Below are 22,715 nucleotides of genomic sequence, written 5' to 3'. Positions count from 1 at the left end.
GCTAACTTCTAAGGACTTTTTCAACACTAAATTTCCTCTTTTCTTCTCTATGGTCTGTGATTCTAATGCATTTAGAATTTTTCATTTAATCACAACATAAGACATTGAGAAGAAAAAAACCAATGATGAAATGCAATTAATAAAAGCTGATATGCAGATCATTTCCACTATTGTGACTTGGGAAAAATAAAGACTGAGATTTTTACTAGACTCTGAAAATAGGATTTGGAGATTTTGCGTGCCTATGGTGGAGCCCGAAGCCCCGAGCATACTGGGCAAGCACTGTACCACTGAGCTAGCCCTAGCCCTGGGTATTTTAAACAGTCTCTTATTATGGAAGCTCCTGGCCCTCCAGTCTCAGCCTCACAAACGCTAAGATTACAGACACCACCACCTCCTGGCTTGCAGATAGGATTCCAGGAACACAACTGCATTTAGAAGGAGATCCAGGGCATGCATTGACATGAAACAGAAGATAGATGACAAGGAAGCATGGGACTGCCCATCTTCAGAGTCAGAGTCTATCAGATTGGCTAGAGTAGAGACTAGGCATACATGTGTATGTGTTGTAGGTTCAAAGGTTCTTGCTGGGGTTTGTTTGTTTTTCCTTCTCGAGTAAAATATCCTTTGTAAAAAAAGAGATGCATTCCAAAATATATATAATCTAGGCCTTAACATCTAATTAAGGTATGTGTGCACATAAGTTATTTTATCCTACAAAGAATCATTTGGGACATTCCCATTATCTTAGTTTATGACTCTAAGCACCGTTAAGGCTGGACAGTTGCAGAGGTGACCAGGTAGCTGTAAAACAGAAGCCAGTGAAGTTCAGGGGTTACAAAGCTTTTAAAGGCATTAATTAGTTGTATTGAGACGTAGCCACACTCTAAAGATGGGATGACAGAGTATGTGGAAAGGAGGGCACTGCCTATGACTGCCCTGGTAGGTGAAAATGTGTGGTGTTTCAGTTGTGAAGAGGAGGTCTCTAGAACACTGCAGTGGGCATGGCTAAGCCTAGGCATGATGCAGAGAGCCATGAGGGTGACAGAGTTCCAAATGAGATGCTTTCCTGAGGAAGGGCATGGAGAGAGCGCACAGTAAGTTATGCCTCCAAATGTCACGTCATCACACACTGTCCCTGCTTATTTCTGCCAACAGTTTCTGCCTGTGTACATGCACATTCGCGTTCTGGTGGCTGCGTATCTGTTTCAGACAGGGTATGGGCATTTCTCTTACTTTTGGATCAAAGGAGATTTCGGAATCCATAGAGTATGTCAGGTAAGAATGCAGGCAGTTATTCTGTCTGTTAAGAAAGTATAAATATGACTTTCTCTCACTTTGAGGTCGTGGGTCATTAGGATTTATGAAATATCATCTTCAAGTTTTTGTGTTAAGTGTTTAGTAATTTGAAAGACATTTTTAGTGGTGGGAGGAAAATGGAACCTAGATGCATGTGTAATAGTGCCAGGGCTGGAAGAGTCAATTAATACGTACTGATTTCTGCCTCTCGCTAAGCAGTTCTAAACATTACTTTCCCTCTATTACAACCCTGAGGTAGCCTCAATCATAGGTGGGAAGAGAGGCTCAGAGGGGCTAAAAGCTCTACCCAGGGCCACAAAGTCAGCAGACAGGACAGAGAGAAGCCAGCGCACACTCTGTGTTCTATTGATAAATTCAGACTGTATCCAAACAACTGTAAGGAAATCACAAAGATCTTTGAAAACTTGAATGATATTAATGGGCAAATCAACATCCAGCTTTCCTTGAGGAACTGAGTCTCTGCCTGTAAAACATAAGCCTAGGAGGGTGGCGGTGTGTGATTTATTCCTCCCTCTCTTTAAAAAAATGGCACCTGTAGGCACAGGACAGCCCGGGTGGTTCTTTACTGCAATGTCATTAGGAAATACAAAAATGCTTCATATCAGCCTCTTTAGTGATTGTGGGGCCAATGAAACTTTGGGGATTGGTAAAATACATTTGTAAAGTCATTATTTGACTCATAAGTATATTACTATATTTAGGTAAACTTGTCTTTGCTTTCCATGTGTATTGTGAATGAAAACCATTTTCTTCTCCATTTTCATAGGTCTTATTTCGTCTCAATTTCCTGGTTGTGGTGTTATGTATCGTAATGGATCGACCATATCAATTCTATTACTTTGTCCCCTTGGTCACCGTGTGGTTCATGGTCATATATGTCACTTTAGCACTGTGGCCACAAGTAACCCAGAAAAAGGCGAATGGTAAATAGACTTACTTACTGATGTCAATAAATATATGCTATCACTGGACTAGATTTCCTGTTAGTTTAAAGCTATGTTTCACTAAGAGATGTAGTGTGTGTGGTTTTAGGATTTTTGCTTTACAACTGTTTCTAAACTAATATAGCCAGATAGCTTACTACAGACGGACACTACAGAACACTGGTTTACATTTGCAGTGTGTTTCCTCCACTAGGAAGGCAGTTGTTAGGCTGCCCTACATACAGCAGAGTAGTGAACGTATAAGCAGGGAGAAGCCATGTGGGTGAGAGGTTCTTCCCACATTGTGCTCAATGTGGGCACCTCTGTTTGTGTGGTTTCTTATCCATGTGGAGAGTCTGAGTAGACATGTACTCTCAAAGCCTTCATGTTTCAATGCGTTTATAGTTTGTCCTCTGCACAATTCTTTAGGCATTATTGTCAGCGTATTTACATATAAGGAACCAGTTCCCTACCCGTAAGGTTGACATTTCCAACCTCATCCTGATCTTACCGATCATGTTCAAGTCAGGCCACAGCTGCTTATCTTAATGTAGTTTCCCCATGATCATGTCATTCAAATGAAATTTTCTGGGTTTCATTTTTAAAAAAATAGAGAATTGGTTCTAATATTAAAGCTGTATCTGACTTTCAGCTTTAATCTTGCTAATAAATTTTTTCTTTTTAAGTTTCATTAAAATGTTAAATAAGTTTCAGAAAAGTTTTAAAACTTTTAAAACTTGTTAGTATCTGTGGACAGTCTATAGATTTAGAATACAGTTTGTCTATAGAAACAGTACATTAAGGAAAATGCATAAACTTGGAACATGTATGTTGAAGTATGCATATGTTAATGTACATTGTGGTTAAATCTAGTCGACTAGGGAGCATACACCTCCTGGAACTTTATGTTTAAGCAGTGGCAGTGTTACATATGCTAGTATTTACCCTGAGTTTGAACATTGCATTGAACATATAGTTGTATACTCAGTTGAAACACTCGATAGTGCATGGGTGTAATTGCATCCGAGAGGCACCGGAAGTGTGCATCTCCCGTAATCTGCAGGGGTGAGGGCTGTCAGTCACCCCTGTCAGCCGCTTCCCACACAGTAGTGCACCACTGGTCTCTTTGCCTTACCTTTGACTTATGCCCTAAACACGTTTACAGAGAGCAGATTCAAGGCTTCTTTTGAGAAACATTCACAATACAAAAACATTAAACAGTGTGCTGAGTGTGTTCACTAATATTTAGATCGCTTTGTATGTTGCATATTTTCTCTTTTAGGAAATGGTTTCTGGTATCTCGGCTTACTGTTGAAACTAGCCTTTCTGCTGCTGTGCATATGTTTCTTGGCATATTCTCAGGTGTGTATGGTCTTCTCAGTTTATGTTTACAATGTCTTGAAGTTTGTCTACTAAGTATGTGAGGAGAGCTAGAGTCTTTTCGTTAGCTTCATTTTTAATGACCTAAGTGTCACTGGCATGAGTGCTCAGTGTACTTGTTTGAGACCCAGTCTACTTTCTTCCCACTGTTTTTGTTACAGGAACAATTGTAAGCTCTTCCTCTGGCAATTGTTCAAGATCCATTTGACTTGACCTTTGATGAATCAAACATTTATTGAATGCCTCTTAGGAGACATGCTCTAAGTGAGGATCAGAAGTCTCTGGACAGAATTTGCAGTGTAGTTCGTGCACTGTGCATTGCATCAAACTGTTTCTTGGCTTTTCTTTAAGTGCACAGAGTAAAACTGAGAGAGTCAAATGCACTTATTGTGCATAGGGTTTGAGAACTTCGTCTGTACTTAGTTTACAGGACTTGGGTCAGTTTTGTACTTCTAACCTTATATCCTTTATTTTGATGGTTGAGATTTTCTGTACACTTAGCAGAATGGCGGTCTGTTATCTGCTGGTTAAATCCATCAGGCAGACATATTATTTGGGTATCACGATACTCATAACAAAATATTTTAATTTGAATATCTATAGTTCTGACATAAGCTGCAGTTGGCTTACAATGCTCCATTTTGCACAAAGCTGCCTCAAGTGTAAATGTCCATTTACCTTTTGTTATGTGTGGGTAGGGGTATGAGCTAATTCTTCAGAACCTTTCAGGGAGGCATTTTTAGGCTTTTGTACTTATTTTCTTATTTAGAAGTATATAATAAAACATTTTTGTTTCTGCATGGCATCCAGTTTTCTTTTCCATGAGAGATACATAAAATAATAAAACAAGGCAAATGTATAAAGAAATAGGTAACAATGAATACCCAGCTTTCTGTGGGTACATTTGAATGGAAAAAGGGAAGTTGACCCATCATTAAATAGTGAGAATGAGAAAACTTCCCTAGCTCTGGGTCATTGTGGACCCCAGACAAGGAAAATAAAGTACCTAGTTCAGAGCACTCACTCTTTGTTCTGCTCACTGTACAGCACACTAAAGTCAGTGCTCAATAACTTTCTTATCAGTAATATAATAAAACATTTCAATTAGAAATAAAATTTTAAATTACAAATGCATTTATATCTAGATATTCTTCATATATAGTTGCTAAGATTATATGCTTATATTCAATAGGTCCATACCTGTTATGTTTTATATATATATGCTTGCTTATATCTATATTTGTACACTATTTATACACGTATAATCCAGGGGACTTTATTTTGCAATTCTTCTTAAGAATGAACCTACGTTTTCTGTGGAGTAAATCTTGATATAGCTCTTTTATGCGCAGTTGACATTATGGAGAAATGGAAATAGTTGTATTTTCTTAAAGTAATGAATTTCTTCTGACACAAGGACTCAGTAGTATCTGAAGTATTATCTTCATATCTCTCTTTGTTTTGCAGTAATCATTTCTTAGTAATCCTTTTTTATGCTGTTGCAGTAGGTCGAGCAATGGGGGCATTCCTTAGTAGAATTTGCTGCCATTCTTTAGTCCGTACTGAGGACTTGTTCTCTTTGAAAGGCTTCATTAATGTGCAGGAATGTCCCCCAGACTTCTACCCCTTCGTTCTCACATTCTCTTGCTGTCAGATTAATAAGAGGGTGCCATTCACTAACTGGACAGAGTAGAACTTGAAACTGTGGCTAGTAATAGCATTTGGGGATGGCTGATTGGAGTGACTAATTCAGGGGGCTCTTTCAACTGTAATAATTATAGATAATTAAAGACATTTAGAGGAAAATAAATTACATTTTTACCTTTATCAGCTGAGGTATTTTGTATTTTTGTGTTTCTAACCATTAAATATAAGAATTTTTTGATATTTGATTAAACTCCTTAATAGAATGATTTTCTAATTATTAGGTTTTTTCTGTTTTTGAAAAATATTAAATTTTTTGGCCATAGCTAAAATAAATTTACTCTTTTTGAAATGAAACCAAGTTTTCAAAAGAATTGAACAGAAGTTAAGGAAGTGAATACTCTTTGTTTAATCCTAGCTTAACAATGTATAGATGATAATGGCCTGCAAATCGAGCACTGACCTAACTGGCTGGATTCTTTTTTTTTAGGGTGCGTTTGAGAAGATCTTTTCTCTTTGGCCACTTTCCAAATGTTTTGAACTGGAAGGGAGTGTATATGAATGGTGGTTCAGATGGAGGTTAGACCGTTACGTATGTATTTACTTTGTGATATCTTCATGCCTCAAATTATACTGTTAGAAAATTATTTGCACTCCTGTCTATTTCTGCTTAGTTTTCATACAAAGGAACTTGTTGAGAGTTTGTTAAAGCAGACTACCCATGAGCCTTTTCTCATGACAGCAGAAAATAAGTATGCATCTCTCTCAGCAGGGAAATATTTTAAGTGTTGTCTGTAAAGGGGCCTCTGACTGACAGTTGTAATTTTTTGGTGGTTCACATGTATGTGCTCTACCATTCAGAACACTATTCATTGATTTTCATGATATGTCCTGAGTTTCACAAGATGTTGATGTTGGGAAGTGTGTCTTAAAGAAAAGCAAACCCCTGAGCAACCAAGTGTTTTCAGTCTGCTCTCAACCCTAAAACCACTATTATAATGGGCTTATTAAGCTCCACACAGTGTAGCTTTGGTGATAGGCGTGCAAAGCAGCAGCAGCCACAACATGGTGAGTGACTCCACACACTTAACTTGAAATAGTTCAGATACCTTTGACTAACAGAACGTAAACCTAGCAGAGCACTCAGTCGGTGCTAATTACTTTACCCTTCTGCTCTTTTCTTTCTATCCTTCACCATCTTTCAATATGCCTTGATAGCTATTCTGTGTTATCCCTGCTTTCTAACTCCTGTTTACTTCCCAGGATAGTTTATTGCATCTCCCAGCCACATACAAAGAAAATGTCTCTGCTAAAGCCTCAAAGGGCCTTAGCAGATAAGCTGCTAGGATGTGCTTATCTTGGTCTGTTTGGGAAACTGAACCAGAGCAGGATCGCCTGACTGGCTCCCAAACAACAAAGCATATTTCTTACAGTTCCAGAGACTGGGAAATCCAAGTTTGCGGTGATGGCAGATTTAGTGTTTGGTGAGGGCCTGCTTCCTGGATCATGGGCGGCCATGTTCTCACTGGAAATGGTCTCTGGGGTCTCTTTTATAGGGCACTAACCCTGCTCATAAAGATTACACCCTCATGACCTGACCAGTTCCCACATACCCACTTCAAAACTCCAAATTCCACATGGGAATTCATTTTCAGCATATGAGAGGGTCTTTGGGGGAGTGGATGTGGCACAGAAGTCCAGTCCATTGCAGTGATAAATCATATTATGGTTATTTATATAATTTTTGTTTTTAAAGAAAGAGCTGTGTGCTCCCCCCCCCCCGTGTTGTTTGATATTCATACTTTCCTTTTAAACATAAGTTTTGGGGCTGTTGTTTGGTTTGATTGAAGGGATAGGTATAAAATATGTTTTAATGTTTTAGAGAATGTTTGAAAGAGTTTGGTATTGTTGAGGTTGGAGATGTAGCTCAGCAGAGGGGTTTGTGCTTCTCAGTATAAAGCCCTAGGTTCAGTCTCCAATGCTTGAAGTTAGCAGTGCCCTCCTTGCCTCTGCCTCTGCTGGATGCTTGCTTTCCTGGCTGGCCCTCTCCAGCACGTGCTGGCTTTATTAGACGTTTGCTCTTCCCAGCAGCCTGGAAATCTTATGCCTCTAGCCACGTGCTTTTATAAATGCAGTTTTACATGTCCTAGGGTGGTTCTAGGATTTGAGAAGTAGCTCTTCAAAACCAATTTTCTCTGTATTCCTCAGGTCGTCTTCCATGGGGCTCTGTTTGCCTTCATTTATCTGGCTTTGCAGAGACGGCAAATACTTTCTGAAGGAAAGGGTGAACCTCTTTTTTCAAACAAAATCTCCAACTTTCTATTGTTTGTTTCAGTAGTGTCTTTCTTGGTAAGTTTCAAAATATAAGTTTCTAATTTTCTAAATTTTTAACTGATAGAGAAAATTAACCTTTAAATAAAGGTTAATTGTAGTTTAAATGAACACATTAAACTTTTTACAGTTTTTTTTTCTAATTAATGTAAGTTCTAAATAGAATGTATATATAAGTTACCTATGAATACTAGCTGAGAGTATAGTAAAGTAAGAATTTTAAAAGTTAAAATCAATTTGGGAAAAAATTATACCATGTACTATCTGTCTATCGATCAGTTGATCGATCTATTTACCTGTTGGGGGATTGGAGGGAGGGTTTCTCTGTGTAGCCCTGGCTGTCCTGGAACCCCTCTGTAGACTACAGATCCGCCTGCCTCTGCCTCCCAGAGCCACCACTGCCACCACCCAGCTCCATGTGATCATTAATGTGAAAAGGCAGCAGTCCATGATGATGACCAGATTACCAGAAATGCCCAAATATCTACCCCCCTCTCTCTTCCTCTCCCTCCCCCCATGCTTTCCCTGCTTAGGCAGTTGATGCTACTAAAACTAGTGACTGAACCTCCAGAGAGCTTTTTAAAAGAAGTCGTATTTATTTACATTTCAAATGTCCCTCTTCCCAGTCTCCCCTCCACAAGCCCCCTTCCCACTCCCTCCCCTTTGCCTCTCAGAAGGTGCTCCCCGACCCACCCCCCCACCCACCTCCATCTTACTCCTCTAGCATTCCCCTTTGCTGGGGAGAGCTTTTAACAGTACTTTTTATAGCAGAGTGAGCTGCCCTGTTGTAAAGAAGAGAACCACTAAACCATTCTAGGCTGTGTCTGTTTAAGGGTCAGCTGTTTGGGATCTGACTGTGCATTCTTATTTTAGACCTATTCCATCTGGGCTAGCAGTTGCAAAAACAAAGCAGAGTGCAACGAACTCCACCCTTCTGTGTCTGTGGTCCAGGTAATTCTTCCTTGACTTTTCTCTATACTTCTTCATACTGTGCAGCCCAGGCTGGTCTCCAGCTTATGAGCCTCTTGCCTCAGTCTTCCAGGCAATAAAATCATGGCGGTTACCACCACACACAGCTCCAAAGCATTCTCTTGATTTAGACAACTTTTCACTTAAACATTTTTTTGTAAGAATATAGTATTCAGAAGTAAAGAGATAAGAGTTCAAACCCTAGAAAATGTAGGGAAGTTACCTAATCTCCAAGCCTTGTCTTTCTCTACAGTAACAGAGATATTAAGACCACCCTCAAAGGGTTCTTAGAGCTCATGTTTGAAAATTATGCATTTAAGCATTTGTAACTTAGAGCAGGTTAACTCCAGGACTGGGTGATGACTCAGTTGGTGAGACGTTTACTGTGCAAGGATTGGAATTCCATCCCAGCGCCAGGTGCAGCAGTAGCACCTAAATCCCAGAGGGTCCCTAGGGCTTGCTGGCCAGTCTGCCTAGCCGAATTGGTGAGCTCCAACCTCAGTGAGAGACATACCGCAGGAAGACAAAACTAAGGGCGCAGAGCACCCATCTGCCCTGCACACAGGCACACACACGCACATTTGCAAACAATTACATCAGACACAAAGCATTTCAACAGTCTCTTCTCGTTTTTGCCTTGTTCATATTTGCTTGAATTTATTTAACTTCATTATCTATTGTGCTAAGTTCCATGTTAATAATAAAAGTATCAAACAAGATATGACACCTGTTCTCACAAAACTTATGATTTAGTGAAGATGTGGACCAGTATACATTGATTCATCTGTCTCAGTGTTTTGTAATCATTTAATAATCTTTTGATTATTCTGCATGTTAGATGTTCTGGCAATGACCAGATCCAGCAGTTTCTATCCTTACGGAGCTGACAGTCCCTGTAATAAGTTATTATATTAATCACATAATTATGAATATAAGTATAGCATACCTTATAAGAATATATATGTGGCCTAGTTGGAAGACAAAGGAGGTGGGGTCAGGGATCATGGATCATTTTCCTGAGAAGAGAGAAAATGAAGAAACAGTTGGAAAGACCCTCTCGGGGAAGGGAACATGACACATTTAAAGAACTTTACACATGACACTGGAACTGGAATTCAGAGAGCTGAGATATAAAGATGTGTGGGATAGTTTCTTGAAAGGGGACAGAGTGTGCTGAGGACTCAGATTGGACCTACAAATCAGAAGGACAATTGCAGTCATTATAGGGTATGATCATAAGTGTGCGAACAGTAGGTATGATTGCTTTGAAATCATGGGTGTTTTTCCTAACCTTTACTGATGAAAGAGCAGGGGTTTGGAAGGAAATTGGGCCTTAAAATCTAAAGGATGAGTAGTCCAGCCCGGACAGTCATGAGAGGTTTTGGAGTGTCTCCTAGGCCCTGAGTGTTCTTCAGTGCAGGGACTGTTTGGTTTATTCTCTCTCAGCTTCTGTGGACTGCAGCGCACACAGGCGAGGCATCCTCTAGACACGATTAGTAATGAAATGTTCAGTGATGTCTCTGAATGCCATTTCTATTACTTCTGCAGACAACAGCTCTACTTACCAATAGCTCTTTGTACGACTTACAAAATGTCATGGCGGTGACTCACAGGGTGAGGGAACATTAGCGCTCACAATATAGCAGACAGAACAATTTAAGAAGAGCAGACAGAGAGAATGGCTGCAAGCAGAATAATACCAACTCTTTCCCACTTAGCCACCTCCACATGCTCGTATATCTGAAGTTACCTTGGTGAGAAGACCATAGCTTCTTCCTTGTAGGGTAAAAGAATGGACAAGGAAACATTAGTTTTATTGGCTGTTTGCTTCTTTTTAAGACTGTTTGTTCCATCTTGTGAATGCTAACAGCATCTAAGAACTTGAAATGTTATAGCCACATCCTTCCAACCTGACTGCATGCTTATTCTTACACGTGAGCAGAGGGTGTCTGTCTGTCTGTCTCCTAAGAAACCGAAAAAGCAAAAGACAGATATATAGATGTCATGAAAGTATATACATATCTGAGGCAAATCCTTTAGGATCTGAAAATATTTCCCAGCCTAACTCTTCCTACCCCCTCTCATTATTAGAGAGAGAGAGAGAGAGAGAGAGAGAGAGAGAGAGAGAGAGAGTGTGTGTGTGTGTGTGTGTGTGTGTGTGTGTCTGTGTGCGTGTCTCTGTGTGTGTGTTTTTGTAGCAAGAAATCAAACCCAAGGTCTGGCAGGTGCTCAGCAAGCATATCACCGTTGAGCGTACCCCTCACCAGTGTCATATCACCGTTGAGCGTACCCCTCACCAGTGTCATATCACCGTTGAGCGTACCCCTCACCAGTGTCATATCACCGTTGAGCGTACCCCTCACCAGTGTCCTATCACCATTGAGTGTACCCCTCACCAGTGTCCTATCACCATTGAGTGTACCCCTCACCAGTGTCAGATGTTGAATCTGAACTTTGTGGTTTTTCCCTCTCAGACTTGATAAGAATTTCTAACAGTGACTAGCTATAGAACTGCTATTAACCATAAAGAATGTGTAGAAAATGATTGTTATACTACCCAGGAAGTTAAATACTAACCCAATTTTAAATAGCATTGTGTTCATTTGAAGCATATAATGACCTCCCAGACTCTAAGTGTGCTCCCTGTGGTTATTATTTCTTTGACTTTCCACTTTCCCTTACTTATTAAATACCAGATAGAAAGGAGGGCAGGGGCTTGTTACGTACTCTTCCAGATTTCCTGGTGCTCAGCCTAGTGGACTGCATGCATATATATCCATCTTTCTAGTATTTTACAATTGCTAATTATAATAGCACACAATAAACAGACATGGGTCTCCCCTTCTTGATCTTTGCCTCTAACAGTGTAATGCTAATTCTGTTAACTATGCTAAAAGTTTCTTTATAGACCTTCACTGTGTGCCTCAACTAATACCTGCCGACATTTTCATACCGCATCCCTATTTGTGTCGATGAGAAATCAAACCAAGTTAACTCCCTTTCCTCAAATTCTGAAACTGGCACAGACAGGCCAGGGTGATAGGTCTCTGATGCCATTGCTACAAGTATCCCTCAGTTGAATTGTGTCTGAGAGTTCCTTCCAGTCAGATTAGCCACATGCCTCCTTTCACCTCCTTACCTCTGCTTTCCAGAGAATGCCTGCATCTTGTAAGTGAGGCATGGGGTAAACATCACTCAATAGAAGTTCTTTTCTTATGTTTAAATGTATTCAAACCCTTTGATAGGAGAAAGTTTTGAAAAGATAATGATGAAAAATACAATCTCTTTTTTAATATCTTGCTCCTTTGAAAAGAAAATGAATTCTGAGGATAGCACTTTGCTCAATAAACTGGTTATTGGATATGAAACTGTGAATTAGAATTTCAAAAATGTAAGGAAGGCTGTTCTACCTTGTGCAAAAAGATACAGGAGATGGGTAAGAAGTCAGAAGCCCCCAAACTGGAGATTATGTTGGAGTAAAAATCCAGACAGAAAACTACTGCGTATGAATGCTGTGTAGGATGATGTCATCTCTCAGGCTTTGCAGCAGCAACCTGATGATATTCATGGCCCTGCTGTTTCCCAAACACACATCCCTGTCAGTGGAGGAAGGATTGCGTTCATTGGATTTCTGTCACTGTGACAAAATACTCAGGAGAAGCAACTTCATGGAGAAAAGGCTGGCTTTAACTCAGGATCTCCTGGGTTTCATGGAAGTTTGCAGGTCTGTGCATCTGGGTTGTGAGGCAGAGCGCCCTGACTGAATGTGGCCTGTCAAAGCTGCTCGCCCCATGAGACCAAGAGGCAGAGCTAGAGAAGGGCCAGGAGAAGGCGAGTCCCCTTTGATCCTGATCCGTTATCTCTACCTAGGCCCCATCAAGCAATAGACCATCTGGCCAGCCATAAACTGACCAGTGGGTGACTCCATTTTAGGGACCCTTCATATGCAAACCTAAACAAGGCATCTGAACTATATAAAGAGAAAGAGTGGCCACCCGGCAGACAGTGCATGAGTGAAGCCAGAGTATGTCAACTTCACAGAGTCTGGTGTTGGCGGTGAATAGCATGTTCCTCGTTATGCATAAAATAAAGCACTTCTCTTAGTAACCACACTACTCTTCATTGTACAGATCATGTGTCGAGAATCCCAGCTTAGATCCACTCTAATCAAAATACCCTACCAGTATTTATCAATTAAAAAATTATCAAATTGCAGAATATAAATGTTAAGGCATCACTCAAATCCTTTTAAATAAATGTGTTGTTCACGTTTACTTGTTTGGGTTTCCCTTGTAGATCGTAGCCTTCATCCTGATAAGGAACACCCCTGGATATGCCCGCTCTATTTACAGTTCATTTTTCGCTTGGTTCGGAAAAATTTCACTAGAGGTTGGTACTCTAATGTTTTGCTGAGTGTATGCATTCATCTATGTGTGATTGTGCGAACGTGCAAGTCCAACACACTGTTTTAGACTAAAGTCATTCTAGGTGAATAATACATTGAACAGTCATAAAGCATTTGGGAAGATTTTTAAAGACTTTTTAAACAATAGCTAGATGTAGGTCGCTGTCAGAGCATTCTTCACACTCTTGAATAAGAAGAAAAGTATTAAACCAGATATAAATGAATTCACACCGGGGAGATTTTGACTTTTTATTCATCTCCATAATTATATATTGCTGGATTGAGATTTCTAATGTTTACTGTAGTAAATGTAACTTTAATATGACCGGACACTGTAGGAAGATAGTCAAATTCATCACAGTGTGAGCTCTAAAAGATAAAGTTATCAACAAAATCAATTTAAGCCATGGGGTCTGAGGCACATTCTGCAGACTCTGACCTTTATTATTGGAAATAAAATGCTTTCAACTGATCCATAGTGCAGTTATAACAGATACGTTTTAGAATGTGAGGTTTATTGAGTTACTTTTTTAAACAGGGCAGGTAAGTTTCTCCAAGTTCTCTGGCCAGGATTCCATCCTTTTCTGATTCTCTCAGTTAGCAGGAGCACAGCAGGCTTTAGGGCCGCGGTGAGAATGAAGTGGGCTGAGAAGCCCGCAGCATCATGGCGTGTTTAAACTGGGAAAAGTCCTGACTTGCTCACTCGTGCTCTGTGCACGCCTAACTGAAGTGTTTCTGTCCTAGCTGTTCATCTGTCAGTACCACATATGGCTGGCGGCGGACACGCGGGGCATCCTGGTACTCATCCCTGGGAACCCGACGCTCAACATCGCCGTCAGCACTTTCATCTTCGTGTGCGTGGCGCATGAGATCTCGCAGATCACTGCTGACCTCGCGCACGTGGTTATTCCTAAAGATAACCCGGCCCTCTTCAGAAGGCTGGCGGGTACACTTGCATTCTTTGCCGGACTACTCGTCTTATCCTCCATTCAAGATAAATCAAGACTGTAGGCTCCTGAAATCCTAACAGCAAACCCCTCGGGCTTACGTTGCATCTGCCTAGACAAGAAAATCATCTGTGTGAAGATATTAATGACTGTGTAAATATAAACATTTGGCAACGGGACAGTTTTGTGATGTCCGTTGAACTTGTGTGATTGTATATATCAACACTGTGTATATCCAATGTGAAATGCATACAAACAATGAACCAGGCTGTATCGTATAGAAGTGCATGTGGAAAACACTTTTCTACCAGATTAGTGTCTCCATTTATAGGTGATTCTAGTTAGCATATGAAGGCAGGGAATGATGGACTTACCAGTAAACCTAGTAAGTAAGTTAATTAGCTTAGTGACACCACTGTGTGTCTTGATATCCTCTGTGTGCTAATCATTGTGTCTGCATCCGTACACACAGAACCTACTCCTTCACAGACAATTTAGTACCGAAGTGACTTGCAGTGTTCTTTTCTGTCACATGTGCAATGCTGTGGAATGAGGAACCGTATGTCTTTAACCCATATGTATTTATATCCGCTGTGTGTTTCCTGATGTGATTTTTTTCCTAGCTGTGGTTCGCAGGTGTGTAAGCCTAATTCTTTGTACACTTTGCCCTTCAGAGTTGTTCTAAAGCTCTGTGACAAGGTTTTGTTATTGTGAATGTTGTTGCTTATTTTCAAAAAGGCCAAATTTTCCTTTCAATGCAAACAATCTATTTCTTTTTCCTAATCTATACCAGGATTTAAAAAAAAACAAAAACAAACAAAACAAACAAAAAACTACCCTGTGGGTCCATTAATGTTTGCTGGCCACTGATTAAGTAGTGTATATTATTTCCAATGTTTGGAAGTTTCTTTTTAGCCATTTGGTATTCCCTATTATGTCCTCATTTTTTAAAAAAATATTTATCGATCTGAACCTGTACAGCATAGTGAAGTTCCAAATCCTTTGACTGAAGTGTATGACCATAGTAGAATTTCGAGTAAACTGCTGATTTTTAACAATAAATGATCTGTTCAGTTTTTTTATAAGCTAACTGTTAGAGGTTTACATTTATTTATCTGTTGTACAGATCTGATTATGATTTTAATGTATAAAATATTGCACTTATTTGCTTTTATCCTGTGTGTGGTAAGATATATGTTCTGTTCATAGTATGTGACAATAAGAAGTAATTTAAACAATAAATAAACATTCAGTGGATGCTTATTTTTGTATTGGCAAAGTATCAAGCCATGTGTGTTTTTTTGTTTGGGTTTTTATCAATTTTTTTATTCACTCTGCTTTTCAAACCCTTAATATGTAGAGGGAAGTCACCCAGTTCTTGTTGGGAAGAAGTAATTGAGTTCTTAGGGCTCACGATGATAATCTGTCTTCCAACCAGGGAATTTAAGCATTGTGGTTTATTGGTACCTTTCTTTAAAAGTTTCATACTTCTCAAGCCTTATGTGCAACTGATACATTCCCATTAACTGGGAAATATTTATTCAACGGAAATGTGCTTTTCTCTTTCTCTCTCTTCGTCTGCCCTTCCTTAATCTTTTGACATTTCCCAGATAGACAATTGTAATGATTCATTGCTCTGTCTCCTGGACGGCAGCTTCGTAAGCAGAGAATCGTAGAGTTATAAATCAAAAACTCCCAAGCACCGTGCTCACATTATTCTTGCACTTGTAGCTTGCCAATGAACAGAGTGCATTTTAATTTAGCTTGTAAGTTTTATCACCTGAAGAAGGCTCTTCCCGATGAGCAACTGAAGGAGAAAGATGACCGTTTCTCTCTGTGCTTTGGAGGCAACTGTCTTTCAGTAGTGATGCCCAAGAGAAGGCTAAGTTTTTCTATTCTATTTGAACTCAAGCTGAAAACTTGAGGAGCCCTGTTTCTTCATGGCATGTTTTATTAAGTTGTAATTTTTAAGATAGAACTATACGTAATAATATAATTAAAACATTGTCTGTGCCTGTGTGTGTGTGTGTGTGTGTGTGTGTGTGTGTGTTTCATGTACACTTGAAATCCACAATATCTAATTTGATTTAGCCTGTCCTCTGGATAAGAGGGTATTGCACAAGTTACCAGAAGAATGGCATCTGTGTTTGGTAAAGGAATTGTTATTTCCGCCATGGTGTCGATACTGCACCTGATTCTCTATATCAGGCTGCTCTGTGTGCTAGTGAGTATAGAACACAAAGATTAAACTCAGATTTTTCTCTAGTAGGAATCACATTCAGGAAACCATCCTCCACCTCTGTGTTACTTGGCCGACTCAGTTTTCCCACATCCTTCCTGCTCCTTGTGTCAAATCTAACCCCTAGTGTTTCCTGAGAAAGAATCATTGAACTTTCACCCTGCATTGTACCCCATTATCTATCTACCTGTGGTAGGTCACAGTGTTGCTTTTTGTTATGGTAGTAAACAATGTTGATCTGCCACCTCTCAGCATAAGATAATGCTAGCTTCTTCAAGGGTTGCATTCTCTCCCCTCACAAAGCCTTTATTATTATCTCAAGGCTAGGAAGCTTTTAAACTTGATCAACTTAACTTTAATAATAGCATATCCATGTTTCTTTTTAATTTTTACAGATACTTTTATAGGTAGATGGAAAATGATAGAGGATATATAGGTGATACATAGATGGATGGATAGATAGACAGACAGACAGACATGATAAATACATTCCATAGAACCAGGGGCCACACTTCATGTAGTAGACACTAAATGAGGGGTGATACTATCAACAAGTATTTGCAGTTCCTCAGAGAGAAATCGATCTCTGTAACTTACTATTTTTATCAATCTAGCAAATGTTAGAAGAACCAAATTGGCATTTTTATGTTGAGCAATATTAAATTGCTAACTTGCCATTATTTTTGACTTACAGAAAGAAGTTTCATAGTGTTCAACTTAACAGCTTCCTTTGTTTTTTGATTGTTTTATTTATTTATTTATGTTTATTTATTTACATTTCAAATGCTATCCCCCTTCCTCGTTTCCCCTCCACAACCCCCCTATCCCATCTCCCTCCCCGCTGCTTCTATGAAAGTGCTCCCGACCCACTCTCCCACCCCAGCCTCACTGATCTAGCATTCCCCTACACTGGGGCATCTAGTCTTCACAGGACCAAGGGCCTCCTGGAGTACTACTCAGCTATTAAAAACAATGGCTTTATGAAATTCTCAGGCAAATGGATGGAAGTAGAAAATACCATCCTGAGTGAGGTAACACAGTCACAAAAGAACATACATGGTATGTACTCACTGATAAGTGAATATTAGGAAAAAAAGGTCAGCATACTCACGATACAACTCACAGACCATATAAAGGTCAAGAAAAAGGAGGACCAAAGTGTGGGTGCGTCAGTCCTACTTAGAAAGGGGAGCAAAATAATCACAGGAGGGAGAGGGAGGGACTTGGGAGAAAGAGAGGAGGAAGAGAAGAAAAGGGGGACAGGATTAGTTGTGGGAGGAGACAGGGGAGATGTACAGGGTTGGGTAAGGAAATTGAACAGAGGTGTGTAGCAGTGGGGGATGGGGAACTGGTAGCCACCAGAAAGTTCCAGATGCCAGGAAAGCAAGAGGCTCGCAGGACCCAAAAAGAATGACATTAGCTGAAATACCCAACAAAGGGGAGAGAGAACCTGTAGAAATCGTATCCAGAGGTTAGGCAAGGCCACTGGTTGATGGATGGGACCATGCACCCATTTCAAAATTTTTAACCCAGAATTGTTCCTGTCTAAAGGAAATACAGAGACAAAGAATGGAGCAGAAACTGAAGGAAAAGCCATCCAGAGACTGCCCCACCTAGGGATCCATCCTATATGCATCCACCAAACCCAGTCACTATTGCACATGCCAAGAGCTTGTTGATAGGAGCCTGATATGGATGTTGCCTGAGCCTGACAAATACAGGTGCAGAGGCTTGCAGCCAACCATTGGCCTGAACGTGGAGACCCCAATAGAGAACTTAGGGAAGGGACTGAAGGAGCTGAAGGGGTTTGCAACCCCATAGGAAGAACAACATCAACCAACCAGACCCCGCCCTCCCCGCCCCCAGAGCTCCCAGGGACTAAACCACCAACCAAAGAGTACACTGGGAGGGACCCATGGCTCCAGCTGCATATGTAGCAGAGGATGGCCTTATCTGGCATCAATGGGAGGGCTTTCTTTGTTTCAAAAAAAGGATCCTGATGAGTTGCTAGTTACATAAATATACTGATAATTATCATAAAAGTTGTAAATACTAAGCTTGGTTCATATTTAAAGTAGTTTTATAAGAATTGATGAAAACTTTAGACATTCATTTTTTAAAAGCACAGGTAAACATTTTTATTCAATAAAATTTATTCTAGGGTTGTGTTTATATGAATTTAAAATACTATTAAATTCCCTAGAAGATTCATGAAACAGTATAGACAAGAAGTTATTTTTCAAAGAGTTTGAGGCTATTTATTATAAATTCCCTAGCAGGTTAATTAGAAGTCGCCTACTTAAATCTTGGAGAATAAAAATGAGGTAAATCAATATTTTAAAAAGAAGCTTGGGGCTGGCAAGATGGTTAAGAGGGTAAGGTGTTTGCTGTTGTGCCTACAGACTTATGTTGGATTCATGGGACTGTAGAATAATAGAACTTTCACAAGTTGTTCTCTGACCTCTGTGTATGTGCTAAAAAGTGTTTGTGTATGTGTGTATGCACTAAAAAGTGTTTGTGTACATGTGTATGTGTGTATGTAAGTACACAGCTACACACACACAAAATGTATCAAAAATATGAATTTTGTGGTTATTTAAAAGTATATCATTTCAGAAAAAAACCTTTAAGAATAATTGTGTTACAGCCAGAATACAGCAAATACAGAGGCGAATGTCAGCAGCAAACCTCTGAACTGAGAATAGGACCCCCGTTGAAGGAATCAGAGAAAGAATTGGAAGAGCTTGAAGGGGCTCGAGACCCTATATGTACAACAATGCCAAGCCACCAGAGCTTCCAGGGACTAAGCCACTACCTAAAGACTATACATGGACTGACCCTGGACTCTGACCTCATAGGTAGCAATGAATATCCTAGTAAGAGCACCAGTGGAAGGGGAAGCCCTGGGTCCTGCTAAGACTGAACCCCTAGTGAACTAGACTGTCGGGGGAGGGCAGCAATGGGGGAGGTGGGGAGGAACACCCATAAGGGGGGGGAGGGAAGGGGATGTTTGCCCGAAAGCAGGAAAGGAATAACACTCGAAATGTATATAAGAAATATTCAAGTTAATAAAAAAAAAAAAAAAAAAAAAAGCCCTAACTGAGCTACCTTTCAGGTTTGAATTCATTTTAAGACATCAAATGGGAAAATTGTCTTGATTTTAAAGCATTCAAGAAAGCTAGATCTTTTTCTTTGAAAGCAATGATTTATATGAAGAAAACAACTAATAAATACAAGAAGAATGTGGTGGAAAACAAAAAAAAACAAAAAAAAAGAATAATTGTGTTAAAAACTCATCTATATTGGGATTTCCATTGCTAATATTTACTGGTACTTATATTTTAGAGAATTATCTAATAATGAAATTATCTCTAAAATACTATTGAAAACACGTAGTTGGTTTTTTTCTTATAGAACTATTACAGAAGCATTAATGATATTGCCCCATGGACAAACTGAATGTTTCCTTTTAGCTGATGGTCAAAGCTCTGTGCATTACCACCCGTCTCTAAAATCTGAATTTCAGCCATGAACGGCCACCTTCTTCCTCCTCCTGTTGCTCTGTCTGTCCCTTCTCACCTGCCTACTTCCAATTCTCTTAAAAAAGCAAAATTTAATCATCTGTATGAAGCCACACATTTTTTCCTCTTTAAACTATGCAAATATTAATGGACCCACTATCTTATCAGACCCCAGTACTTCAGTAAAGCTCGCTACTCCACAGTGGAGATGTCATCTCCTCGGACTTGGTGTGCAGTAAGTGACGTAGATACAGAAAGCCATGGCCACCAGCTCAGAAGTTTGGGCTTGATTTCTCCCACCTTAGAACAAGCTTCCCCTTGTGCTCTTGTACACCCAAAGCTAGGGCTTCACTTCACTCCTCATGGTCTTACCTCTTGTCAGGAGAACCAAGAACCTGCCCTGCTAAATCCCACTGTCACTGCTGTCCTTATCCTGGACCCCACGCTGCCATCTTCCCTTTACCTGGGTGCCATTTCTTTCTGTTTCTTCTTTGTCTGTTCGTTTTCCTTCCTATCTGGAAAGCCAGACTTGTTTTATGGATCCTCTTCACACCTTCGACATCTAAATTCTATTTCCCAAAACCCAGTCCTCTGACCTCTAAACCAATTCTTAATACACCTTAACTAGTCTCACGACTTGGACTTAACATATCATGTGCGTGCTGATGACTATGAAGTTTATATTCTGCCTTAACTAGAACTCTCATATACATCTGCTCTCTGTGTCTGGCTGGTTTCAAAGGCATCTAATCATTAAAACAGCAGGCAAAGCTTCCCAAACACTGACCATGCAGAAACAGACCAACCAGACCTTCCAGTCATTCCCCACTTTGGCAGATAGCAACTGCAAGGACAACAAAATGCAAGCTGCTTTGGTATCCCGATTCACACACGTGTCTTACAGTCAGGAAATCTCGTTAGCCTTCTCTCAGAGTACATCCATGATTTAGCTACTGCCATCAGCTCCAAGGTGACCACTGTGCCAAAATAGCTTCAATCCTCTCTTGGATTATTTTCTGTCTATAACTTGTTTGGGTTTAGTTTCTTGTGGGGAGGCGGTAAGGTAGGGGTCTCTGTGCATGCGTGTGTGTGTGTGTGTGTGTGTGTGTGTGTGTGTGTGTGTGTGTGTGTGTGTGTGTGTAAGCATATAGAGCCCTCTGATCTCATTCTGGTCCTCATTTTTGAGATAAGGTTTCTCACTGGCCTGGGGTTCACTGACTAGGCTAAACCAGCATATCTTCACCTTTCCCGTATTGGGGTTCCAGGCATGCAACACCACCTGAGCTTTTAGATGTAAGCTCTGGAATTGAACTCATGTCCTGGGTCTTTACCGTGCATCTGACTCCCTTAGAACAAGTTTCTGAAGACAGGAAATTGTCTTCTCATTTGCTGTAACTTGTCCAGCTGCTGGACATTGCTTCTCTCAGCACACCGTTGGCTGATGTAACCACTCAGCCAATGCTGCAGCATCATACCAAGTACTGTAAGATTTTTACCCTATGTTTGAGGGAAGAAAACAGACTTGCAAATTATGAGACAGTTCAGAAGATGCTTTTCTTAGGGACAGAGACAAGGGGCTGAAGTGATACTCTAGTTGGCCATTGCAATGTTAATTACACTACTCTAATGCTTTAAATAGACAAACAGTTACATTAAGATGGGATCTTTGTGTCCCCAAAAGTAAACTCCAACCAGAACTGAACGCAGGCTTCCTGCAGAGTATAGCTTGCCTTCCCACCACGGTTACTACGAGTCCCTATTTGCTCCTCTCTGTTTATCGTTGATTCTTACAGTAGTAAATCATCTCTTTGAATGTAAATGTCTATCAAAAGTAGGAAAATAAGCAAATAATAAAACCATCTATTTTTTATTTGATTTTTTATTTACATTTCAAATGTTATCTCATTTCCCAGTTTCCCATCCACAAACTCCCTATTCCATCCCCCCTCGCCCTTCTTCTATGAGGGTGTTCCTCCACCCAGCCACCCACCCCTTCTCAATTCCCCACCCTGACATTACCCTAACCTGGGGGGTCCAGCCTTGGCAGGACCAAGGGCTCTCCTCCCATTGGTGCCCAACAAGGCCATCCTCTGCTACATATGCAGCTGGAGCCTTGGGTCTGTTCATGTGTACTCTCTGGATAATGGTTTAGTCCTGGGAACTCTGGTTGGTTGGTATTATTTATTGTTCTTATGGGGTTGCAAACGGCTTCAGCTCCTTCAATCCTTTCTCTAACTCCTCCCCTGGGGACTCCGTTCTCAGTTCAATGATTGGCTGTGAGCATTCACCTCTGCATTTGTCCAGCTCTGGCAGAGCCTCTCAGGAGACAGCTACATCAGGCTCCTGTCAGCATGCACTTCTTGGCATCAGCAATATTGCCTAGGTTTGGTGGCTGTGTGTATATGGGCTGGATCTCCAGGTAGGGCAGGCTCTCAGTAGCCATTCCTTCAGTCTCTGCTCCAAGCTTTGCCTCCATATCGCCTCCTATGAATATTTTTGTTCCCCCTTTTAAGAAGGACTAAAGTATCCCCACTTTGGTCCTCCTTCTTTTTGAGCTTCATGTGGTTTGTGGATTGTATCTTGGGTAATCTGTGTTTTGGGGCTAATATTCACTTATCAGTGAGTGCATAGCATTTAGCTCCATCCATTTGCTACCTATGAATTTCATGAAGTCATTGTTTTTTTATAGCTGAGTAATATTCCATTGTGTAGATGTACCACATTTTCTGTATCCATTCCTCTGTTGAAGGGCATCTGGGTTCTTTCCAGCTTCTGGCTATTATAAATAAGGCTGCGATGAACATAGTGGAGCATGCATCTTTGTTATATGTTGGAGCATCTTCTGGGTGTATGCCCAGGAGTGGTATAGCTGGGTCCTCAGGTAGTACTATGTCCAATTTTCTGATGAACCTCCAGACTGATTTCCAGAGTGGTTGTACCAGTCTGCAATCCCACCAACAATGGAGGAGTGTTCCTCTTGCTCCACATCCTTGCCGGCATCTACTGTCACCTGAGATTTTGATCTTAGCCATTCTC

General features: G+C 40.4%; 1 protein-coding gene across 1 annotated transcript in view; it reads left to right on the top strand.

The window, feature by feature from the left end:
- The window catches only part of Casd1 (CAS1 domain containing 1), a 42,686-nt gene extending 27,481 nt beyond the window's left edge, over nucleotides 1-15,205 (top strand). Inside the window, exons 11-18 of the mRNA XM_032906975.1 lie at nucleotides 1,159-1,278; nucleotides 2,087-2,243; nucleotides 3,526-3,605; nucleotides 5,758-5,859; nucleotides 7,476-7,616; nucleotides 8,472-8,549; nucleotides 12,864-12,956; nucleotides 13,717-15,205. Coding sequence (XP_032762866.1) covers nucleotides 1,159-1,278; nucleotides 2,087-2,243; nucleotides 3,526-3,605; nucleotides 5,758-5,859; nucleotides 7,476-7,616; nucleotides 8,472-8,549; nucleotides 12,864-12,956; nucleotides 13,717-13,983 — 1,038 coding nt within the window. The 3' untranslated portion in view covers nucleotides 13,984-15,205. The remainder of the gene's footprint in view (nucleotides 1-1,158; nucleotides 1,279-2,086; nucleotides 2,244-3,525; nucleotides 3,606-5,757; nucleotides 5,860-7,475; nucleotides 7,617-8,471; nucleotides 8,550-12,863; nucleotides 12,957-13,716) is intronic.
- The last annotated feature ends 7,510 nt before the right edge of the window (nucleotides 15,206-22,715 follow it).

Source organism: Rattus rattus, chromosome 6 (genome assembly GCF_011064425.1).
Source record: "Rattus rattus isolate New Zealand chromosome 6, Rrattus_CSIRO_v1, whole genome shotgun sequence".
Lineage (NCBI taxonomy): Eukaryota > Metazoa > Chordata > Mammalia > Rodentia > Muridae > Rattus > Rattus rattus.
This window is presented reverse-complemented; position numbering and strand designations above follow the sequence as displayed.